This window comes from Silurus meridionalis, chromosome 1, assembly GCF_014805685.1.
Source record: "Silurus meridionalis isolate SWU-2019-XX chromosome 1, ASM1480568v1, whole genome shotgun sequence".
NCBI classification, from domain to species: Eukaryota; Metazoa; Chordata; class Actinopteri; order Siluriformes; family Siluridae; genus Silurus; species Silurus meridionalis.
This window is the reverse complement of record NC_060884.1, coordinates 8,153,342-8,174,639: the sequence shown is the minus strand read 5'-3', so window position 1 is coordinate 8,174,639 and position 21,298 is coordinate 8,153,342. Positions and strand designations below refer to the sequence as shown.

Sequence of the window (21,298 nt, the reverse complement as noted above, 5' to 3'; positions counted from 1 at the left end):
AATTTTCTTTTTCATCTATATATCATAGAAGGTAAATGAACAGAAGAGAAATCCAAATCAATACCCTTGCACATAGTTTTTAAATGAATTCAGCAGGAATGTTGGTCCAAATGTCTTGAAGAACTAACCACTGATCATCTGTGAATGTAGGCTGCGTCAAATCCTTGATCCCAGACAGACTCGATGACGTTGAGATCAGGGTGCTGTAGGGTCCAAAACAATTTCTTCAAAGACTCTTTGTTCTTCTCTACGCTAAATATAGTTCTTAATGACATTGGCTATATGTTTGGAGTTCTTGTTCTGCTGCAGAATAGATTTGTGGCCAATCATACACCTCCCTGAAAGTATTGCATGATAGATAAGTATCTGCCTGTATTTCTCAGAATTAAGGACACGATTTATTAAGGATAATACTGGCAAAATCTTTAACATCATTTGCAGTAATGCAGCCCCGAATATGGAGACAAATCTTACATGTGGACCGCTTCTTCCAGACTACTCTCTCTCTCTCTCTCTCTCTCTCTCTCTCTCTCTCTCTCTCTATCTATCTAGCGACCCCTTGAACTATTTGCACCATTACATTACTATTACTATTTGCGCAGAATTATTCCATTTCCTGACTTTAATAAGAATACGAACTAACTAGAAACTTGTAGTTTACAGAGCTGGACAATGTAGTGATAAACAAAAAAAAAACATGAGCGAGTCCACTAGGGAAAGGATTTATATTAATTGCAAAAATTATGATTTAGTCTCTTAAAAGCAGATAAATCTGTCATTTCCCTCACTCCTACAACGTTATCCACTACCAGCTTAAAATCTTCTCCAGAGCTTTAACAAAAACACATGAACTAAACCTGTGCCCTGGTCAAATACTCTATAAAGTATATTCCTGCTTTTTTTTTTTTTTTTGCAAATGGTGCAATCTTTGGATCTTCTTCTTCGTCTTCTTCTTTATATAATCTGTATCCCTATTTAATACTCAAACTGTCTATATTGTCTCACATTGTCTGTTTTGTCTTGTAGAGTCCAAGGTGAATGTATAGTTTTTATTTATGTCTGTACTTTGAGTGTAACTAACAGCTGGAACCAAATTCCTTGTGTGTGTCAACACACTTGGCCAATAAACCTGATTCTGATTCTGATTCTTCTTTTCCTTTCGGCTTCTCCCATTAGGGTTCGCCACAGCAGATCATCCGTCTTCATACCCCCCTGTCCTCTACATCTGCCTCTTTCAACACAACTACCTGCACCCTCACCACATCCATAAACCTCCTCCTTGGTCTTCCTCTTTTCCTTCTACCTGGCGGCTCCATCTTTAGGATTCTCCTACTGATATACCCCATGTCCCTCTTCTGCACATGTCCAAACCATCTGAATCGTGCCTCTCTCACCTTGTCTCCAAAACGTCCTACATGCGCGGTAATGTCCCAATTTCATTTTCATTCTGGTGCACATTTTGAACTAAATGATTGTCTGCAATGGGTATTTTGGTGGTTTGAAACTTGCTGAGAATAATATTTGTACAGAACAAATTCAGTAAAATTGGGACTCATTCACTAGAGTCACTAGACCATCTTGCCCGCCTGCAGAAATGCATCAAGAAAGAAAAGCGTTGGAAGCGGAGCGTCTGTCCCCTAGTGGATAAACCACTGAAGTGCATGCGCGTATTTACCCATGGTGCATTGCTTTCGCAAAGCACAACACGACGCCATTTTCAGCGTTTTGGGATCTCTGCCGAGTGGATCAACAGAGAAACTAGGTCACAAGGTAGTCGAGAGGAAAATAAAGGGACAGTCTCCAGCAAAACGAAGGATTTAATTTGCCGACTTCAGCGCTCCCGACGCACTGACTGAGAGCAAATGGTTGTGATCAGCTGGCCCAAACGAATAAAGTATTGCAGGGCAGGCCCGGGCTGATGTGAACCCTGATCACCTGTATAATCCGAGCTAAACATTAATCAGGTAGGAGGAGAGCACATTTATGGAGTCACTAGGGTTTGCTCTCAACATTAGATTTATTAGTATGATTGTTGTCATTACTGAGTGCATTACTTCTGGTTATTTGTCTTGTTCCTTTAGAAATGATTGATACGCACCGTGTATTAATTACTGTAGGTTTTGGCAAGTTTTCTATATTTTTGGACTATGACAAACAACAAAACATCTACTACTGTTCAGGGATTGGTACTCTAAAAATGTCTGTAAATTGATGGGGAAATACCGCAGATGAGTTTATTAAGTACAATCTGTACTCAGATTGGAGACAGACCTACGCAGGAAGTAGTTTGTTTACTCCACTGCATACACAAAATGCAACAAATCTTTATTTGTATGTATTTTTAATAAAAATACCACGTTAATAAACCAGATAATAAATAGATAATGGATAATTGTGCCAATGTGAAGTTAGTTTGATTAATAAGGCGTTGATAAAGAAAGGGGGCGTGGTCGCGTGTTAGATGGCCATAATAGAAGTTGCTGATACACTATATTTCCAAAAGTATTGAGTCACCTGAGCTTTCCTGCTATATGTGGTTCTTTTCCAAACTGTTACCACAAAACTGGAGGCACTCAATTGTATAGAACGTCTTAAGATGTGCTTTAATAACATTTTGCATTCACTTGAACTTGGAAACCCAAAACTGTTCCAGCATGGCAATGCCCCTGTGCACAAAGTGAGCTCCTTAATGATCTGGTTTACATGCTTTGAAGAGGAAGATCTTGAGTGGTCTGCTATAGAGCTCTGATCTCATACCTCAACACCTTTGAGATTAATTGGAACGCTGACTGCACCCCAGGTCTCCTCACCTACATCAGCACCTGCCTTTCGTAACACCCTTGTGGCTGATGAACACAAATATCCATAAACACACTCCAAAATCTAAACATCTTTCCAGAAGAGTTTTGGGAATTATAAGAGCAAATTGGGACTAACTGTCGAATGCAATGCTTAAAAATCAAATACCGTACTTATGACCAGGTGACCCAATACTTTTGGCAATATAGTGTATTTGCTTGCTGCGATCATTTTACTGCAACTGAGATTTTGTATCACTTTTAATATTTATTAGTTTTCTCAGTGGCATTCGGAATGGACTTTTGGATATTTTGAGATCTTAGTCTGGTTTAGTTGAACTGTTCTGGGTTTTGTTTTAACTGCTTACTGTGTATTACTACAAAATCACAAAAAAGCAACTCATCCGTCTGAGTGTTTGTGAAGTGTATAGTTAGCTGGTAATACTGCTGCTATGCTCTATAAGAGAGACAGAGAGACAGAGAGAGAGAGATAGATAGATAGATAGATAGATAGATAGATAGATAGATAGATAGATAGATAGATAGATAGATAGATAGATGACGACATTATTTTTTCCAAAGTGAAATTGTATTGTTACTGTAGCCAATTAACAGGCATACATCAAGGTACAAGCAACAAGGTGTCGAAGAATATTGATGTTACATTAAAATATCACAATAAAATTTTTTTAATTATGATGTTTATTATTTATATGATACACTTCACAAAAGTGCAGTCGGGTGAGAATCTGAGAACTGCACATTAAGGTACATTAACAAGGTAAAAATGTTACAAACTAATAATATACTCTTTCTATGTATATGATAATTGTATATACAGGTGGGAGGTGGGTAACAGTGCATGTGGTGCATCAGCAAGTTGTAATATTAAACTTGAACCCAAAGTGGTGGAATTTTTTAGATAGATTTTTTTATTTGTTAAAAACAGAAGCCTAACAAGGAGTTAAACAAGTGTTCTGGGTCATTAAGTTTTTTATTGTTATTTACTTTACAATGAACAATAATCCTGTTTTATTAGGTAGAAAAAAGCCCAAATGTCAATTGATTCCATGTGTTGAATTTGCATTTGGTAGCTGTTTGGAAACTCAATAATTGTCAATATGTGATTCAAAGAGGTGACCATGCCAGTGAAGGCTAGCATCATCATGTTGGATAAACAAAACAGACTTGTCAGGGAGACCGCAAAAATTGTAGAAGTGACCATATGAACAATTTGGTGCATTTATAGAAAGAAGGAATGTACTGGCAAGTTCAGTAACCCCAAAAGGCCTGGAGGACCCAGAAAACAATTGCTTGATAGCAGAATTCTTGCCTTGGTGGAGAAAATCCCTTTCATAAGATCAAATCAGGTCAAGAACACCTTCGAGGAGGAAATCATATCATTGTCAAAATCTACAATCAAAAGTTGGCTTCATGTTTGTGAATGCAGAGGTTTTATCTCTAGATTAACACTACAGGTAGCACACGAACAATAAAAGCCAGATTGGACTTGGCTGGACAACATCTCAGTAAAACCCTGCTTGGTTCTGGAACAAGATTCTTTGGGCAGATTACACAAAGAAATAAGGGGTCAAGATTCAAATCATACCACATAATCTGTCAAACATTGAGACACTGTTATGTCATGGGCATGGAACTGGGCCTCTGAATTTTACTGATAATGTGACTAGATAACAGCAGGAAGCTGTGTATTAAAGTGTATTAAGCTATACTTTCTGCTTATATTCAGTCATTTACTACAAAGATGTAGGACTGCTATATGTACTGCAAAACATATAAGAACAGCTGAACAATGACCCAAAACATACTGTAAAGGCAACCAGAGTGATTTTAAATTCAAATCATTCTTTTTAAAATAGGAAAAAACAAAACAATTTGAGCATTTTTTCCTTTCTAAAGACAGTACTGAGGGCAGACTTACAAACAATCAGCAACTGATGGTGATTGCAGTGAAGGCCTATCAAAGCATTTCATGGTGTAGAATTTGGGGTTCGGTGACATCAGTGTGTTCTAGACATCACGCAGTCATTAAAATACGATTTCTAAAGTTATTCTTTTATCATTTTTAGTTTGTCCTTTTACGTTTGAGCCTGTGAAAATGGAGGGATCTTGAAAATGTCTGTAATGCAATATTTTTGTTAAACCCCATTTGGTCCCAGAACCTTTGTAGCTAATGTCTTTGCAGATTTCAAATAACTTAAATACACTTTTATACAATGGAACTTTGAGCAAGAAATAATATAGAACAGCTGAAATTTCAGACAAAATATAATCCAATAATTTTTTTCTTATTCTTTTTCTGTCAACAAAATATTTTCCAATAAAACAATACACTGACATGATACAAACAGTTTAATGTACCAGTGTTATGCAGAATGTCAAATAATATGTTTAAATATAATGTTTGGAAATATTTTTGCCTAATACTATCGGCTTTGTTTAAAATCTACTTGCCTTTTTCCTAGAATGAAAAGAGGACAGAAGAGAGGAGAGCAGTCAGAGGATGGAGGAGACCCAAGCTCTGTTTTCCCTGAAACCTGCAAAAAGCTTTGTAGAGTGGTTTTAGAGGAGCCTTTGCAGAAGCAGGGGACCTACAACCCAGAGAGCACAGTAGACTGGGGCTGCCTGCCTCAGGAGATCCTGCTGCAAATTTTCCAGTATCTGCCCTTGATCGATCGAGCGTTTGCATCACAGGTGTGCAGGGGCTGGAACCAAGCTTTCCACATGCCTGAGCTCTGGAGGTGCTTCGAGTTTGAGCTTAACCAACCTGCCAGCTCTTACTTGAAGGCCACACACCCAGACCTCATCAAGCAAATCATAAAGAGACACTCCAACCACCTTCAGTATGTCAGCTTTAAGGTACGGGCATGTGTTAAGTAGTTCCCTTCATATTAGATATTTGTGTAGGATGTAGTTACTTTCAAGGAAATGCTCACACTTTTAGATTTTTATGTTTTCAAATCTCTTAGGTGGACAGTAGCACTGAATCTGCAGAAGCAGCCTGTGATATCCTATCTCAACTGGTGAACTGCTCGCTCAAAACCTTGGGGCTTATATCCACAGCTCGACCCAGCTTCATGGAGTTGCCTAAGGTAAACACAACCGCCTGCGCATCTCTCAAGATGATGATAAAAACCTTCAGTTGTTGATAAAACTAGAGTGAGTATAAACACTGCAGAGGTGCCAACATTCCAATTTAGCTGTATGATTACTGACCACTATGCTATGGCAATACAGGGGACATCTGCATTCTTTTAAATGTTTTGCCAACAGAACAAATTTCACTCAACAATAAAAGACAGTTCAATGAAGAAAAAAGTATAGGACATATAGGATAAGGTGTTATTTTTTTTACACCAACTCTGTTATTACCTTGAACTTTGACCTGTGAATTCACTGACCTGTGTCTCATGAGTCAATATAACACACGATAGTGGGTGTATTGTGTCTTTAAACGTTCAAAAAAGGAGGGGCTGCTAATAATAAGTAAATAATAAACATAGTAAGTAGTAGTCACTTGTCTTATTTATTTACTAACTGTTGCTTGGTGTTCACTAAACTCACACATCATCATGACTTTGTCATCTAGTTTTGAATCACATACTTATATTAGGCACCTTTATGTTTTAAATACAGGTATTTTTGTTAGATGTGTTTGCACAATACGTTACATTCTGCACCACGTTTCACACAAAAAAAACGTGATTAAGGCTGTTGAGTTTTTCCCAATGTACAGCAACAGCAACTGTCATACCGTTTCCTTATATAGCTACAAACATGCATACTAATGCATATTAAAAAGCATAAAAAATTCATAAACTCATCAAAAATTTTATTTTGACTTTTTTTGGTTTATTACCGTGTGCTGCTCTTTATAGTTTATTTTTATGTAGAAATTAAACTTGATATCGAATGTGGATTTCATTCGAAGTGTGTGTTTTATCTATACTTTTGCTTCTTCTTTCGGCTGCTCCCATTAGGGGTCGTCACAGCGGATCATCCGTCTCCATACTACTCTGTCCTCTACATCTGCCTCCTTCAAACCAACTACCTGCATGTTTTCCCTCACCACATCCATAAACCTCCCCCTTGGTCTTCCTCTTTTCCTCCTTCCTGGTGGCTCCATCCTCAGCATTCTCCTACTGATATACTCCATGTCCCTCCTCTGCACATGTCCAAACCATCTCAATCAGGCTTCTCTCACCATGTCTCCAAAACGTCCTACATGCGCTGTCTCTCTAATAAACTAATTTGTAATCTTGTCCATCCTCGTCACTCCCAATGAAAATCTCAGCATCTTCAGCTTTGCTTCCTCCAGCTCCTTTTTTTTTTCTCAATACCACTGTCTCTAAACCATACAACATCGCAGGTCTCACCACAGTCCTATAATCTTTCCCTTTCACTCTTGCAGATACCCTTCTATCACAAATCACTCCTGCCACTCTTCTCCACCCACTCCACCCTGCCTGCACTCTTTTTTTCACTTCTCTAACACACTCTCCATTACATTGCACTGTTGACCCCAATAACCTAAACTCATTCACCTTCACCACCTCTTCTCCCTGCAACCGCATCACTCCACTGCCCTCCCTCTCATTTACCCACATGTACTCTGTCTTACTCCTTCATTCCCTTCTCTCCAGCGTGTACCTTCACCTGTTTTACTTTACACTAGAGGAAAAACCTGGTACTGGAATCTGCAGCACACTTAGATTTTCCCGAGAGTTGTCACTAGCTGTTTCTCGTTGCTGTACTAGCAGTGTTCACTGAAAGTTAAACTACAATTCAGAAGTCATACTCTCTGTCTCTCTTTGTGGTTAGTCGCATTTCATCTCAGCCCTGACTGTGGTATTCGTAAACTCCAAGTCCCTGTCTTCACTGAAGATCGATGACACTCCAGTAGATGACCCGTCACTCAAAGTTCTTGTAGCCAATAATAGCGATACACTCAAGCTACTCAAGATGAGCAGCTGCCCTCATGTCTCGCCTGCAGGTGAGAGTAAGGTAGACACACAGCATGAGCTGAGAGTCTGTATTCATTTATTTTTGCTTCACGCTTAGAATTTGCATGCACTTAATGTTGGCTAAATAATCTATACATCTTATATACATACATGAGTTATGTCCTTTTTGTGTCTTATAATGAATGATAAAATTATTATTTTGAGAGATCAGAGCCAGTTTGGCACACTATACCTGGCAACAGATGACTGCAGCAAACGTGAGATCTACAGTAGATAGGTTAAATGCTATTTAACATTCTGAGATTAGTCCATACAAATAAGGCTTTAATCATTAAGATTTCATGAGAAGACTTCAAAACATTAGTGGTTTAAGTTTCTAACTTTCAAATGCATAACACCTGACTATGATTTAGGCTATTTTAGGGGAACGGTGGTAGATGACTAGAAGATTGTGTGTTTAAATCAAAAACCTTTGTGGTGTCTAAGGGTTTTAACCCTCTTGGAAATACTACTGTTGTTATCTTTGAGTACATAACATTATTTGGAGTATGTCTAAAGTGTGTGGGTATCTTTTTGTAGGCATTCTGTGTGTTGCTGACCAGTGCCATGGCCTACGTGAGCTAGCACTTAACTACCATCTATTGAGTGATGAGCTGCTGTTGGCATTGTCATCTGAGCGTCACGTGCACCTTGAGCATCTCCGGATTGATGTGGTGAGTGAGAACCCTGGGCAGATGCAGTTCCATACCATCAAGCGCAGCAGCTGGGAGGCCATGGTTCGTCACTCGCCCAAGTTCAGCCTTGTCATGTACTTCTTCCTATATGAGGATGAGTTTGGGCCGTTCTTCTGTGATGAGGTGCCTGTAACACATCTCTACTTTGGCCGCTCTGTGAGCAGGGAGGTGCTCGGCCGTGTGGGGATGACATGCCCTCGCTTGATTGAGCTAGTAGTGTGTGCCAACGGCCTACACCCTCTCGACGAGGAGCTGATCCGCATCGCTGAGCGCTGTCAGCATCTGTCAGCTATCGGTCTAGGGGAGTGTGAGGTCTCCTGCAGTGCATTTGTGGAGTTTGTGAAGATGTGCGGCCGGCGCCTCTCTCAGCTCTCCATCATGGAGGAGGTGCTGGTGCCTGATGACAAGTATGGCCTTGACGACATCCACTGGGAGGTCTCGAAGCATCTGGGCCGTGTCTGGTTTCCCGATATGATGCCCACCTGGTAGAGTACAGGTATATTACTGTGCATGAGTTTTACACACTTCTGCACACTGAGCAGTGTCCAACCCAACTTACATCACAGGAGTGAATATTCACATTTCACTGAATTTTCAGTATTACTAGAAGGATAAAAAAATGAAACGCCACAGCTTTATTCATCTTTCACTACAAGTAACATTCTTCTAATTGATACAGAACTCAAATACCTTTTAGCCATGTGTTAAATATTTTCATTTAAATGTCTAAAAGCTGTTTTAGTTTGTGTAATTTATCGACCCTCTGCCATTCTAAATATTTAATAGTAGTATCATTGATTACATGACACTTTTTTTTCCCCCCAATCATGAATACATTTTGCCATTAAATCCCCACCATTTAAACACTATAGTTCATATATATTTAGTGCAAAAAAAAAAAAAAGGATGGTAGGGGTGGTATTTATTATATAGCTAATGGGCAGGTAAAAAGACATCACCCCTTCTCATCAGAGATGGTTCATTTAGTCTGACATTCTTGATCCCTATTTTTTTGTTCCAGAAATTGTAAATCCTCAAAGAGTGTCCTGTAGGTCTTTGTGTTTTGGCATGGAGAGTTCAGTTTTCTGGGCTTAATCAAGAGTTTGGGCTACTGGGTTTTGAGATTTACCTGGTTTCCTCATGTTCATATGTGTTCTCTCCAGGTTCTCTGGGTTTCTCCCACTTTCTATAAACATGCAGCTAGGTGGATTGACTATGCAAAATTGCCCCATAGGCCTAAATAATGTATGAATTTGTGTTAGAACAGTGCCTTGGTATGAACCTGTGTTCCGTATCTCAATACATTCCAGCTTTCCTGATGGTTATCCAATTGAACAAAATGTAAATGTTTGTTAGGAAATAGACTTTCTGCAAAGTGAAGATTGAAATGTCTTAAGTGTTTCCTTTGTCTATTTTATAAATATAAAACACTTTATTTTTGATGCTTTTTAGCTTTCCCTGAATGTTTAACGAGATAAAAGCTGTCTTTGCAAAACGTGAAAGAAGAATTACATAAGAAAACAGAAAATAGTTTATCAAAAGTATTTCTCTATACAGGAAAGCAAGCACATGCCAGTGAAGATTTATTTGAATTTTATAGTTAGCTAAATTGAAACTTGTTAGGTTTATTTACTGTCCTGACAGTTTTGTAAGCATTTCTGCCCTTGTTAACAATTAATAAAAAAAACACAACTGACTGAACATTAATAATAATTGCAGCTACAGTCAGTAACAATCAACTTCTAGTATTTTCTTTGTTATAGTTATAGTGTCAGGATGATGGCATATTACACACAATCTCACAAGGGTACGTTGAGGCCATATTTACTTGGATGGGCTGCGAATCCAACATGACCACAATCAGGATAAAGGGTTTACTGTAAGCGAGCGAGATTGCACATGAACTTGTACTTATGAAATGGATTTGTGTGTTTCTAGTATCAGTTTGTATTACATAGAATCTTTATCTTGTAGCTATTTTTGACTAAAGCCCAATTTGTACATGCTTTAAGGTTTAAAGAAATTTGCACTATTCCACACTACCCTGAAGTAGCACATTTACCTTTTTGTTGTCATTTTTTGCAGTCATGTAAGTCAAATATCAAATACTGACTAATGTAAGTTGGTAACTGAAAACCTTTATTCTTGAAAGTACCATTCTCCTTTCTACATACTAACGAGCCCTGGGTCCTGTGCATATTCTTTTTGTTAAAGGAGGTGACTGTATTTTTGTCAGAGGCATAAAAGTGATTAAGTAGTGGGGATTTTTCCAATTGATTCCACTATTGTGAAACATTCAGTACAACCTGTATGACTGAAACCTTTACAGTCCTTCCGGATAATATTGTGTTTATTTATACACTTGTAAAATGTATTCTGTTCACTTTGTGTGTACAATTGTTTTTTTTTTCCTCTTCTTTTCTTTTCTTTTTTTTTTTTTTTTTTTTTAAGATGGAACTGTAAATGATGGAACTGCTAAATATAAATTATGCTTTACATGAAAAGGAGTTTTCAGCAAGTAAAAGTGTCAAACTGCTTTCTGATTAGCTGTATGCATTGCCATTTAATTATTATTTTCTGGCTTTTTATTTGATAAATCTCTGTAAAAAATTATAATAATAATAATAAAAATTATATACAATTATATACAAATATACAATTATTGCCATAACATTACCATAACTTTCATTAATTAAGGGGACTGGTATTTAACCAAAAATACTGTTTTGAAGGATAGCAAGCTTTTCAGTTGGATCCTGTCAAGGTCTGCCACATCAGTAACGGCATTTACTATGATGACTTGATAAGCACAATTTTTTGATCAATTGGCTGCTTAATAATTGTATGTAGAACAGTTGTGGCATTCCTTTACTTTATGTAAGTTCAATTAATGACATTAAATGAAGACTAAGTGTGAGACTGGGCATTTAAAAATAAATTGTCTTAATGACAACATTAGATATGTAAGCTTTGATGCGTCAATTAGTGCCATTGTGAATTATGAAAGCATATAGCAATATGAGCTCAAATATGATTTATGACCAAATGCAAACAGTAGGTACAAAAATAAGGTTCAGCTGGAAGCTGGATCTAAATCCTGTAAAGTTCAGTGACAATTTCTTATTTACAACTACATTTCCAATATTCCAATGTCAGTGTAAGTAAAGGAGTCCAGCAGTGGATTCATGGTAGATTCCTGCCTCATACCCAGTGTTCCTTGAATAGGCTCAAGATTCACTGCATTCCTGACCAGGGTAAAACAGTTACTTAGGATTAATAAAATATAAATAAATGAGAGAACTAAATGATCTCAATGAACAGCATTACCAGCTCATCTCTGAAAAGTGATTGCATGTGCATGCATAACTGCCAGTGGAACTTGTCACAGGGTGTGACTCCAGGATGACTTGAAATAATCCAATCAAATAGCTCAGAATAGAAGGCACATCAGCTGGACAATTTGGAATAACAGTTGTCGGAATAGATGAATGAATGAATAAATGGAATGTGTCTGAATAGGTCAATCACACAATGTGATTTATTTTGTTTCTAAAAAAAGGAGAAAAAGCTTTTGACCCGATCGTGAAACCTTCACTACATGGCGGCGCATCACCAGTAATTATATGCAACTGGTGGTATCTGGGGATCATGGATTTATGCCAGTCACCAACTGAAAGGATTCTGTTAATTAAGTCTTTAAAATGAATTAATTATAAAAATTAATGTATGCTCTTGTATGTTCAGTATCAGTATAGTTCACACTATAGATTAGCATGTATGGGAATGCCCTCTGTCATTCTGCTTTTAAAGGAGCTCTCCAGGATAAAACTAAAAACGAATTTATTTTGTTGCTTGGAATATTGCTTACTATCAGAATTCCTGGCTTTCCTGCATTGTACTGAATCAGACACCTTTTTAGCAGAAGACCACTGAAGGCAGGATAGCATGTTAGCGTGTTTTTTGGCGAATTGGATTATTTTGTTTTTTCAAGCGCTAGTTAAAATTCCTAATCCTGGTGTTATTTGTCACTCTAGTAATCTATTAGCTCCATTGAAATAATCTGTGAATAAATGATATGGTAACCTTTGTGATAACACCCTTTATTTCACTCTTCTTTCTTCATTACAAATGCTGTAGTTTGTTTTGCATCCACCTCCCCAGAAATTAAACTCCCAATCTTACTTTGGAGCCGCTGTGTAAATACTGTATGTAACATATTAATAGGCTTTTTTTCTTTCTTTTTTTTCTGGCTGAAGGATTCCTAAACAATGATAATTCTAGACTTTCAAATGCACAGGATTACATAGTCAGAACAAGAAAAGAAAAGTTCAGTCTAGAATAATTTTCAACACAGAATGACAATGTTTTGCAGCTGTACTGTATTATCTGGCTCAGCAATTATGTGGCAGGAACAACTAGACATGATCACAATGTAGTCCACAATGACCAGATGACAAGAGCCATCAATTCAGTCCACAATAAATATTACCCATGTTTTATTTCCTCTTGTGTGAAGTCTTTGCTCAAAGTTTATAAAAAGAGACTCGGGTCTGGTGTGTGAAACTAAACAACTATTCACTTCTAAGCTTTGAACACTGATTTTCTGTCTCATTTTACAAACAGCTTTAGCGTTTTTAGCGTAAACACCAACAGATTCATACCAAATATAGTTTTACTATAGTTCTTAAAAGTTCCTTATATCATTTGGAAAAAGGACTGTATTTTTTGTATAGAAACATGGTCATGTGTTTTACTCTATGTAAGAAAAGCAAACACTTATTTTTATACCATGCAGAAATATTTTGCAGTTTTTAGGAGGGATATTCCTTTTTGAGTAATTTTTTATATACAAAATAACCAGATTTTACTTTTGCTTCTGCATTTTCTTGTCTAGTAATCAGATGCACATTACGTAAATTATATGGATTGCATTTGTATTAAGTGGTGATTTGTTCACAATGTTGCTGCTTGTATTTGTGAAAATATATAATCTTTTGACATTGATTTCTCCTCTCTCTTTCTCTTGTTTTTTCTATTTATTTAATGAAATAATGCACTTTCATAGGCAGCCTGATCATCATAAAAGTGCATCCACTTTCGGTGCATTTGCGTGTCTTCTCACAAATGTTTCTCGCAACCTTTACTTTCATTGGTTTGTGCAATTAAAGACCTATAAACACTTAATGCACACGTCTCCAATTTTGTTTAGCGTGATTGTAAGTATAATTAGATATCTGTCTCTTTTCAAGTCATTCTGCCCTTAACTTTAGCTGGAGTTTTATAACTTACATGCACTTAATAATGGGCTGGCTTTAATTCCAAGGCCAGGGAGCGGACAAACAGGCTAAACTGACTGTCTGCTCGATCTCTTCTCTCAAAAGCACTGATTATAAATAAGATTATAGGAGTACTTGAACCTGTTCTAAAAATAATAAACACTTTCATTAGCACTGATTATGTACCTAAATCGTTCAAACTGGCAGTTATCAACCCCCTAATTAAGAAACCTGTCCTTGACCCTTGTCAGCTGTCCAACTATAGGCCAATATCAAACCTCTCCTTTATCTCCAAGATTTTAGAGAAGGTTGTAGCACAGCAGTTATGCTCACAACTACTTGGAAATAATATTTTCGAAATGTATCAGTCAGGATTTAGGCCTAATAGTAGCACAGAGACAGCACTGGCTAAAGTGGTAAATGACTTTTTATTGGCCTCTGATCAGGGTTTTGTCTGTTTACTTGTTTTGCTCGACCTTAGAGCAGCTTTTGAGCCCATTGATCATAGTATTTCCTCCTTTCTAGACTAGAAAATGTTGTTGGAATAAAGGGAACAGCTCTGTCCTGGCGTTTGTTGATGTAAATGGTGAGTTCGCCACACACTCTGAGGTAAAGTTTGGTGTTCTGCAATGATCCGTCTTAGGCCCACCACTTTTCTCTTTATATTTGCTGGCTCTGGGTAAAATTATATGTAAACATGGTATTTGCTTCCATTGCTATGCTGATGAAACACAGTTGTATATTTCAGCAAAGCCAGATTAGAGAGATCAGCTTAACAATGTTGAGCAATGTGTAAAGGACATTAGACAGTAGATGCTTGATAACTTCCTTCTCAACTCAGATAAGATGTAAGTACTTTTACTATTACCACATGCAGGTAAAAGTTAACTTTCTAATTACGTAGCATCTCTGGATGATCTTTCCATCTCAGTGTGTACAGCAGTCAAACACCTTGGTGTAATTATTGACTTTAGTTTTTCATTTGAAGCTCATGTGAATAACATTACCAGGATCGCCTTCTTTCACCTTAGAAATATTGCTAAAATTAGAAATATGTCGTCATTACAGGATGCAGAAAAAACTAGTTCATGATTTTGTTGCATCTAGATTAGACTACTGTAACGCTTTGAGTACGTGCATAAATAAACTTCAGTTCATCCAGAATGCAGCGGCAAGAGTCAAGTCAAGTCAAGAGGCTTTTATTATCATTTCTACTATACACAGTGGTAAACACAGTACAGCTAAAACACAACACAAGCTACATAAAGTGTATCGAGTGCAACCTAGTGAAAACAGTGCAGACGAAAAACAGTGCAGACAGACAACACAAGATAAGACACAAAACCCAAGATAGCTCTGACCAGTAAACCTACTGTATACTTTGATTATACAGTACTGTGCGAGGAGAACTGTAAAAACTATAACTGGGAGTAAATATAAACAGACACAATGCAGTGCAAAAAACAGCAGCAGTCCAGAGGTGCAAAAGACAGCATTTTGGACTCTTACAAATACCTGGGTGTTCACCTAAACTACAAACTGGACTGGACAAACAACACTGAGGCAATCTACAAGAAAGGGCAGAGCAGACTCTTTCTGCTGAGGAGAGTAAGGTCTTTTGGAGTACAGGGAGAGCTACTAAAGACCTTTTTTGACTCTGTGGTGGCCTCAGCCATATTCTATGGAGTGGTCTGCTGGGGCAGCAGCATATCTACTGCAGACAGGAAGAGACTAGACAAGCTGATCAGGAAGGCCAGCTCAGTCCTGGGGATTCCCCTGGACACTGTACAGGAGGTGGGAGAAAGGAGGATGGTAGCAAAACTATCATCATTGCTGCAGAATGCCTCCCACCCCCTGTATGAAACCGTTACATCGCTGAGCAGCTCTTTTAGTGACAGACTGATACATCCTAAGTGTCTGAAGAAGCGATACAGAAGGTCTTTTCTCCCTGCTGCTATTAGACTGTACAACCAAAGCTGTTCCCAGTAAAACCAGTCACCACCATACAACACTGCTATTACTTTTTAAGCTGTGCAATAACATTATCTGTGTGAAATATTATTACACGAATCAGGTACAATATTATGTGCAATATTACCCGCAATTTACGTGCAATACTACCTTAAAATATGACTTGAAAAGCGTACTTTAGTTTTTCCTATTTGTATTATTACATTGTACTGTATATATACTGGTATTGTAGTATATGTATATTATCTTTCAGATATTTGCATTTATTTTTATTTCTTTGTTGTTATTATTATTATTATTATTTATTTTTATTTCTGTTTTTATTTTTGTAGTATATTCTTTTTTTTTTTTTTTTTATATATATATATATTTGCATCTATTTTTATTTCTTTGTCTTGCTGCTGTAACATAGAAATTTCCCCACTGTGGGACGAATAAAGGTTTATCTTATCTTATCTTATCTCTCTTATGTAAACAGTATAGTATAATACAGTCAAAGGTGAAAAAAAACAGCAGGTAAACAGTGTAATGCGGTCAAGTATAAATAATAACAAATAAATGATGGTGGAATGGGTTAAGATTGAGATGAGTAATGAGTGTGTGTGTTAAGTTCAGGTTGTACAGTTCAGTAACACACATTTGAGTGAGTGTAAATGAGTGAGAGTGAGTGAGTGCGTTCGTTCGTTCGTTTGTTCATTCGTTCGTTCCATTTCAGTTCTGTGTGTTAAGAAGCCTGATGGCTTGCGGGAAAAAACTGTTGCACAGTCTGGATCTGATGGCCCGAATGCTTCGGAACCGTTTTCCTGATGGCAGGTAAGTAAAAAGTGTGTGTGACGGGTGTGTGGGGTCGTCCACAATGCTGTTGGCTTTGCGGATGCAGCGTGTTATGTAAATATGCATAATAGAGGGGAGAGAGACCCCGATGATCTTCTCAGCTGTCCTCACTATCCTCTGTAGGGTCTTGCGATCCGAGATGGTGCAGTTCCCAAACCAGGCAGTGATGCAGCTGCACAGGATGCTCTCAATGGTCCTTCTGTAGAACATGGTCAGGATTGGGGGAGGGAGATGGGCTTTCCTCAGGCTTCTCAGGAAGTAGAGATGCTGCTGGGCTTTCTTGGATGATGGAGCTGGTGTTGAGTGACCAGGTGAAGTTGTCCACCAGATGAACACCAAGGAATTGGTGCTCTTGATAATCAGTGGGGAATGGTCGCTCTTTGCTCTCCTGAAGTCCACAACCATCTCTTTGGTTTTGTCAATGTTTTTTGCTTCACACCAGGCTGTTAACTGTTTCACCTCCCCTCCGTATGCTGATTCGTCGTTCTTGCTGATTAGACCCACCACGCTCATGTCATTGGCAAACTTAACGATGTGGTTTGAGCTGTGCATTGCTACACAGTCGTGAGTCAGCAGAGTGAACAGTAGTGGGCTGAGCACACAGCCCTGAGGGGCCCCAGTGCTCTGTGTGGTGGTGCTGGAGATGCTGTTCCCGAACCGGACTGACTGAGGTCTCCGAGTCAGGAAGTCCAGGATCCAGGTACAGAGGAAGGCGTTCAGGCCCAGTAGGCTCAACTTCTCAATCAGGTGGTGAGGGATGATGTGTTGAATGCTAAGCTGAAGTCAATGAACAGCATTCCTACATATGAGTCCTTGTTGTAGAGGTGGGTGAGGGCCAAATGGAGGGTTGTGGAGATGGCATCGTCAGTGGAACGGTATGGATGATACGCAAACTGCATGGGGTCCAGGGAGAGTGGAAGCTGGGTCTTAATGTGCCTCATGTTCGTGATCACCTGGATGCCCTGCCACATGCGCCGGGTGTCTCCATTGTCCTGGAAGTTGTTGTGGATTTTCTTTGCGTGTGCGCGCTTCGCCTCTCTGATGGCATGGGGCAGTTTGACCCTTGCTGTTGTTAAGGCCGTCTTGTCCCCTGTTCTGAAGGCAGAGTCACTTTGTTTCAGCAGCACACGCACATTTGCAGTCATCCACAGCTTCTGGTTGGGGACGGGGCTCCGCACGATACACGCCGGGGATGTTTGTGTAAACAAGATCCAGCGCATTCGCTCCTCTCGTTGCAAAGTCCACATGCTGAGGGAGTTTAGAGAACACAGTTCTGAGATTCACGTGGTTGAAATCTCCAGCGATAATAAACAATCCATCAGGGTGAGCATTCTGCAGGTCGTTAATAGCACCGTAGAGTTCACACAGTGCCTCCTTAGCATTAGCGCTGGGGGAATGTCTATTTAGAGTCCTTAATAGATTTAGAAAATATAATCAAACTACACTGGCTCCCAATTAAATCTCGTATTGACATATAAAGCAACTGTCTCGCGCCGCAGTATCCGAGTGAACTTCTATACTAGTATGATTCCCCCATGCCTCAAATAATGAGGACTACATCAGGGTGCAGATCTTTCTCCTACAAAACCCCACAGTTATGGAAAAGCCTTCCAATTAGTGTCCGGGACTCAGACAAAGTCTCAGTGTTCAAGTCGAGGCTGAAAACATATTTATTTAGTCAAGCCATTTATCAGTAGATTTTTCTTAGGTTCTTAGGTAAAAGAGCAGATCTGGAGGGATCATGGATATAGAGTGTTTGGTAAACTGGGATATTTTTATGTTGTCATCCCCTCACTCTCATGCGTTCACTCAGGTTTGCTGACTGTGTCTATGGCAGCATACCTAAAAGTGAGAGCCAGAGGGTAACACAGATATAAGGGATCTCTGGGATAAGAGATGGAATACTATGCCACAGTCAGCAAATCTGAGTGAACGCGAGAGTTCTGCACAGTGTCTTTAACTTTTATACAACAATAAGGATACTTAATAATCCATATCTTTCCGTCACCCAACTTCTCTCTCTCTCTCAGTTGAGTTAAACATTCTCCTGAGGTATCAGTGACCACTGTTCCTGCCCCTCTCCTCTCCTCAGATCTGCTTGCTTCATCTTGGCCTGCCTCTGGATGGTGTTCTTTTTGATTGGAGGCCATTTTTTGCAGCTAGGGATGGTTTCAAATTAACAGCGTGAGGATCCATGAAATTACGGAACACAGGAAATTTGAGGATGAATTTGGACTGTACTTAATGTCAAAAGGCTTGCATTTATTCACCATTACTGAACACCTCAACATCATTTAGCTGTAATAAATGGACATTCGGGGCCACCAGATGAGGATGGGTTCCCTCTTGAGTCGGTACCTCTCAAGGTTTCTTCCTTATGCCATTTCAGGGAATTTTTCTTTACCACAGTTGCCACCTGCTCGCTCATTAATGTCAAACTTACACTTATAATGAACAATCTTGTTAATTCTTTCTAACCACATTATCTGTGTAAAACTGCACTGAGACAAAGACCATTGTTAAATGCGCTTTACAAATAAAAATGAATTGAATTAGTTCATATAATGTAAAATATTAATCTTTTATGCTTACAGATGAACTTTTTTAAACAAAATATTAAGATTATTTATTTAAACACATTTATTTAATCTCATATTGATATTTCTTTATATATTTATGTTTCTATAAACCTTAATGTAAGTTTTAGCCAATATCTATGTATATTTATTTATTTATTTTTAATTTGTTATTATTTGCCTTTTCCATTAATTAGAAATGATGGGTGTTTTAGGCAACTTAAGCAAGTGAAGAAGACCACACTCAAGCAGCTAGACCAATTAATGAAACATAACAAGAACTGCCAAGTGATACAGAGAAGTAACACAATTTCAACCAGGCTACTGTAAATAGGATGGCTATCTACCCAAGATCTGATAAACACTGATGGCTGTAAAAAGCTTAGCATAATATATTAACCCCCCTACAAGCCCTCAAGCCTGTCACCCCTAGAACTCTGGAACCTCACATAATGAGCATAATTTGTTCCAGAATCTTACTCGTAATGCGAAACACTAGTTCCGTAAATCATTTTCATATTTTCTTCTATCGTGGAACAAACCAACCTGGAATGCGATTTCGATTTGCAGAAAACAAAAAAAAATTATAATTACTTTATTATTTATGAATTTATGACTGATTACCAAATTATTTTTTACTAGAAAGCTGCCTGGAGACATTTGTTTTTGCCGACGCTTCAAAATTTGGTGAAAATGTGACAGCATTATCAGTGAATAAATTATTATTATTATTATTATTATTATTATTATTATTATTATTATTATTATTATTAGGTGCTGCTTCTCTATGTACGATGCTTTTTGTCTTTTGTCTTTTGTTTTGTCTTTTGTCTTGTCTTGTCTGTCTGCACTCTGTCTGTCTGTACTGTTCTTTTGTTTGCACTGTTTGCACCAGGCTGCACTCGATGCACTTTATGTTGTTTTGTTGTTTTTGTGTAGCACCAGGGTTCCGGAGGAACGTTGTTTCGTTTTTTACTGTGTACTGTGTACCACTGTGTATAGTAAAAATGACAATAAAAGCCACTTGAACAGTTTCCCATGCTTTCAGCATTTCTCTTCTTGTGGCTTTTTCTTTGGGGACATTTTTGCAAGGGTTATTATACTTTGCACAAAAAAAAAATCACAAATAATGTCTGAACATAAGTTTGGAATAATGTGTGATCACAAGCGACACTAACATGTTAGCGGAAAGAGTGCTAAACACAGACTGATGTAGGACTGTCGCGAAATTCCCGTCACACAATCGAAATCTCGCTCGTTAAGGAAACCATTTTTTCACAATTTATTTTGCTCATTATGCAAATTACTCGTTAAGCAAGGTTCCACTGTATATGATTTTTAATTATAATTACATTATTTCAGGAACGTTATGTGTTTAGAGGCTATAGTCACTGTACTTCATGGTACTACACTGACCTACTCACTCAAAAACACTTGTTGTGGCAAGGTATTCAGCACATAACCAACTACAAGACTAGATATTACATGACGAAAGGGCACATTTCATTAGCAGTAACTTAATTGTTTCTATGCACGCCATGAGGTAATAGCAGCAGAGACTGTTATGACATCTTCATCAGTTTTCAGCAACCACATTCTAATAGTGCAGGAGCATGAAGTGGGGCATGTGCTCAAAGCAGTAAAGCTAGTCTCCCGCCATCTTTTGACCCTCATCAGTTCACCTACAGAGCAAACAGATTTATTTTATTATTTATTTGTTTATTTATTTTTAAACACAATCTATATAAAAACCTGTGCAATACCTTCATATTTAAACGGATGACTAATGTTAAAATATTTTATTATTATTATTTTATTTTATTTATTATTTGTAATTAATTTTTTTTATTTCATTTCATTGTACCCTGTACCCTGTGACGATAAAGTATTCTATTCTATTCTATTCTATTCTATTCTATTCTATTCTATTCTATTCTATTAAACTGATCATTTCCTTATGCTCTGGTGGTAGTGACACAGGGACAGCTTCTGAACATTTATTGTGAATCTTTCTTAAAAAAAAGTGTATGTGGTTTTCACAAAATGTGATGGAAACAGATGCAAATGTAAATGCAATTAATTTAACTTTATTGAACAAGAGGCAGAAAAAGCCAAAAATAGTCA

The 21,298-nt window shown here is 38.0% G+C and overlaps 1 protein-coding gene across 1 annotated transcript; it reads left to right on the top strand.

Annotated features, from left to right (window-relative positions):
• The first annotated feature begins 1,693 nt into the window (after positions 1 to 1,693).
• On the top strand, positions 1,694 to 13,522 carry LOC124388930 (F-box/LRR-repeat protein 3-like). The gene is made up of 5 exons (XM_046854067.1): positions 1,694 to 1,964; positions 5,285 to 5,678; positions 5,789 to 5,911; positions 7,641 to 7,812; positions 8,363 to 13,522. Exons 2-5 carry the CDS (start codon positions 5,286 to 5,288, stop codon positions 9,004 to 9,006), a joined length of 1,332 nt encoding a protein of 443 aa, XP_046710023.1. The 5' UTR covers positions 1,694 to 1,964; position 5,285; the 3' UTR covers positions 9,007 to 13,522.
• The last annotated feature ends 7,776 nt before the right edge of the window (positions 13,523 to 21,298 follow it).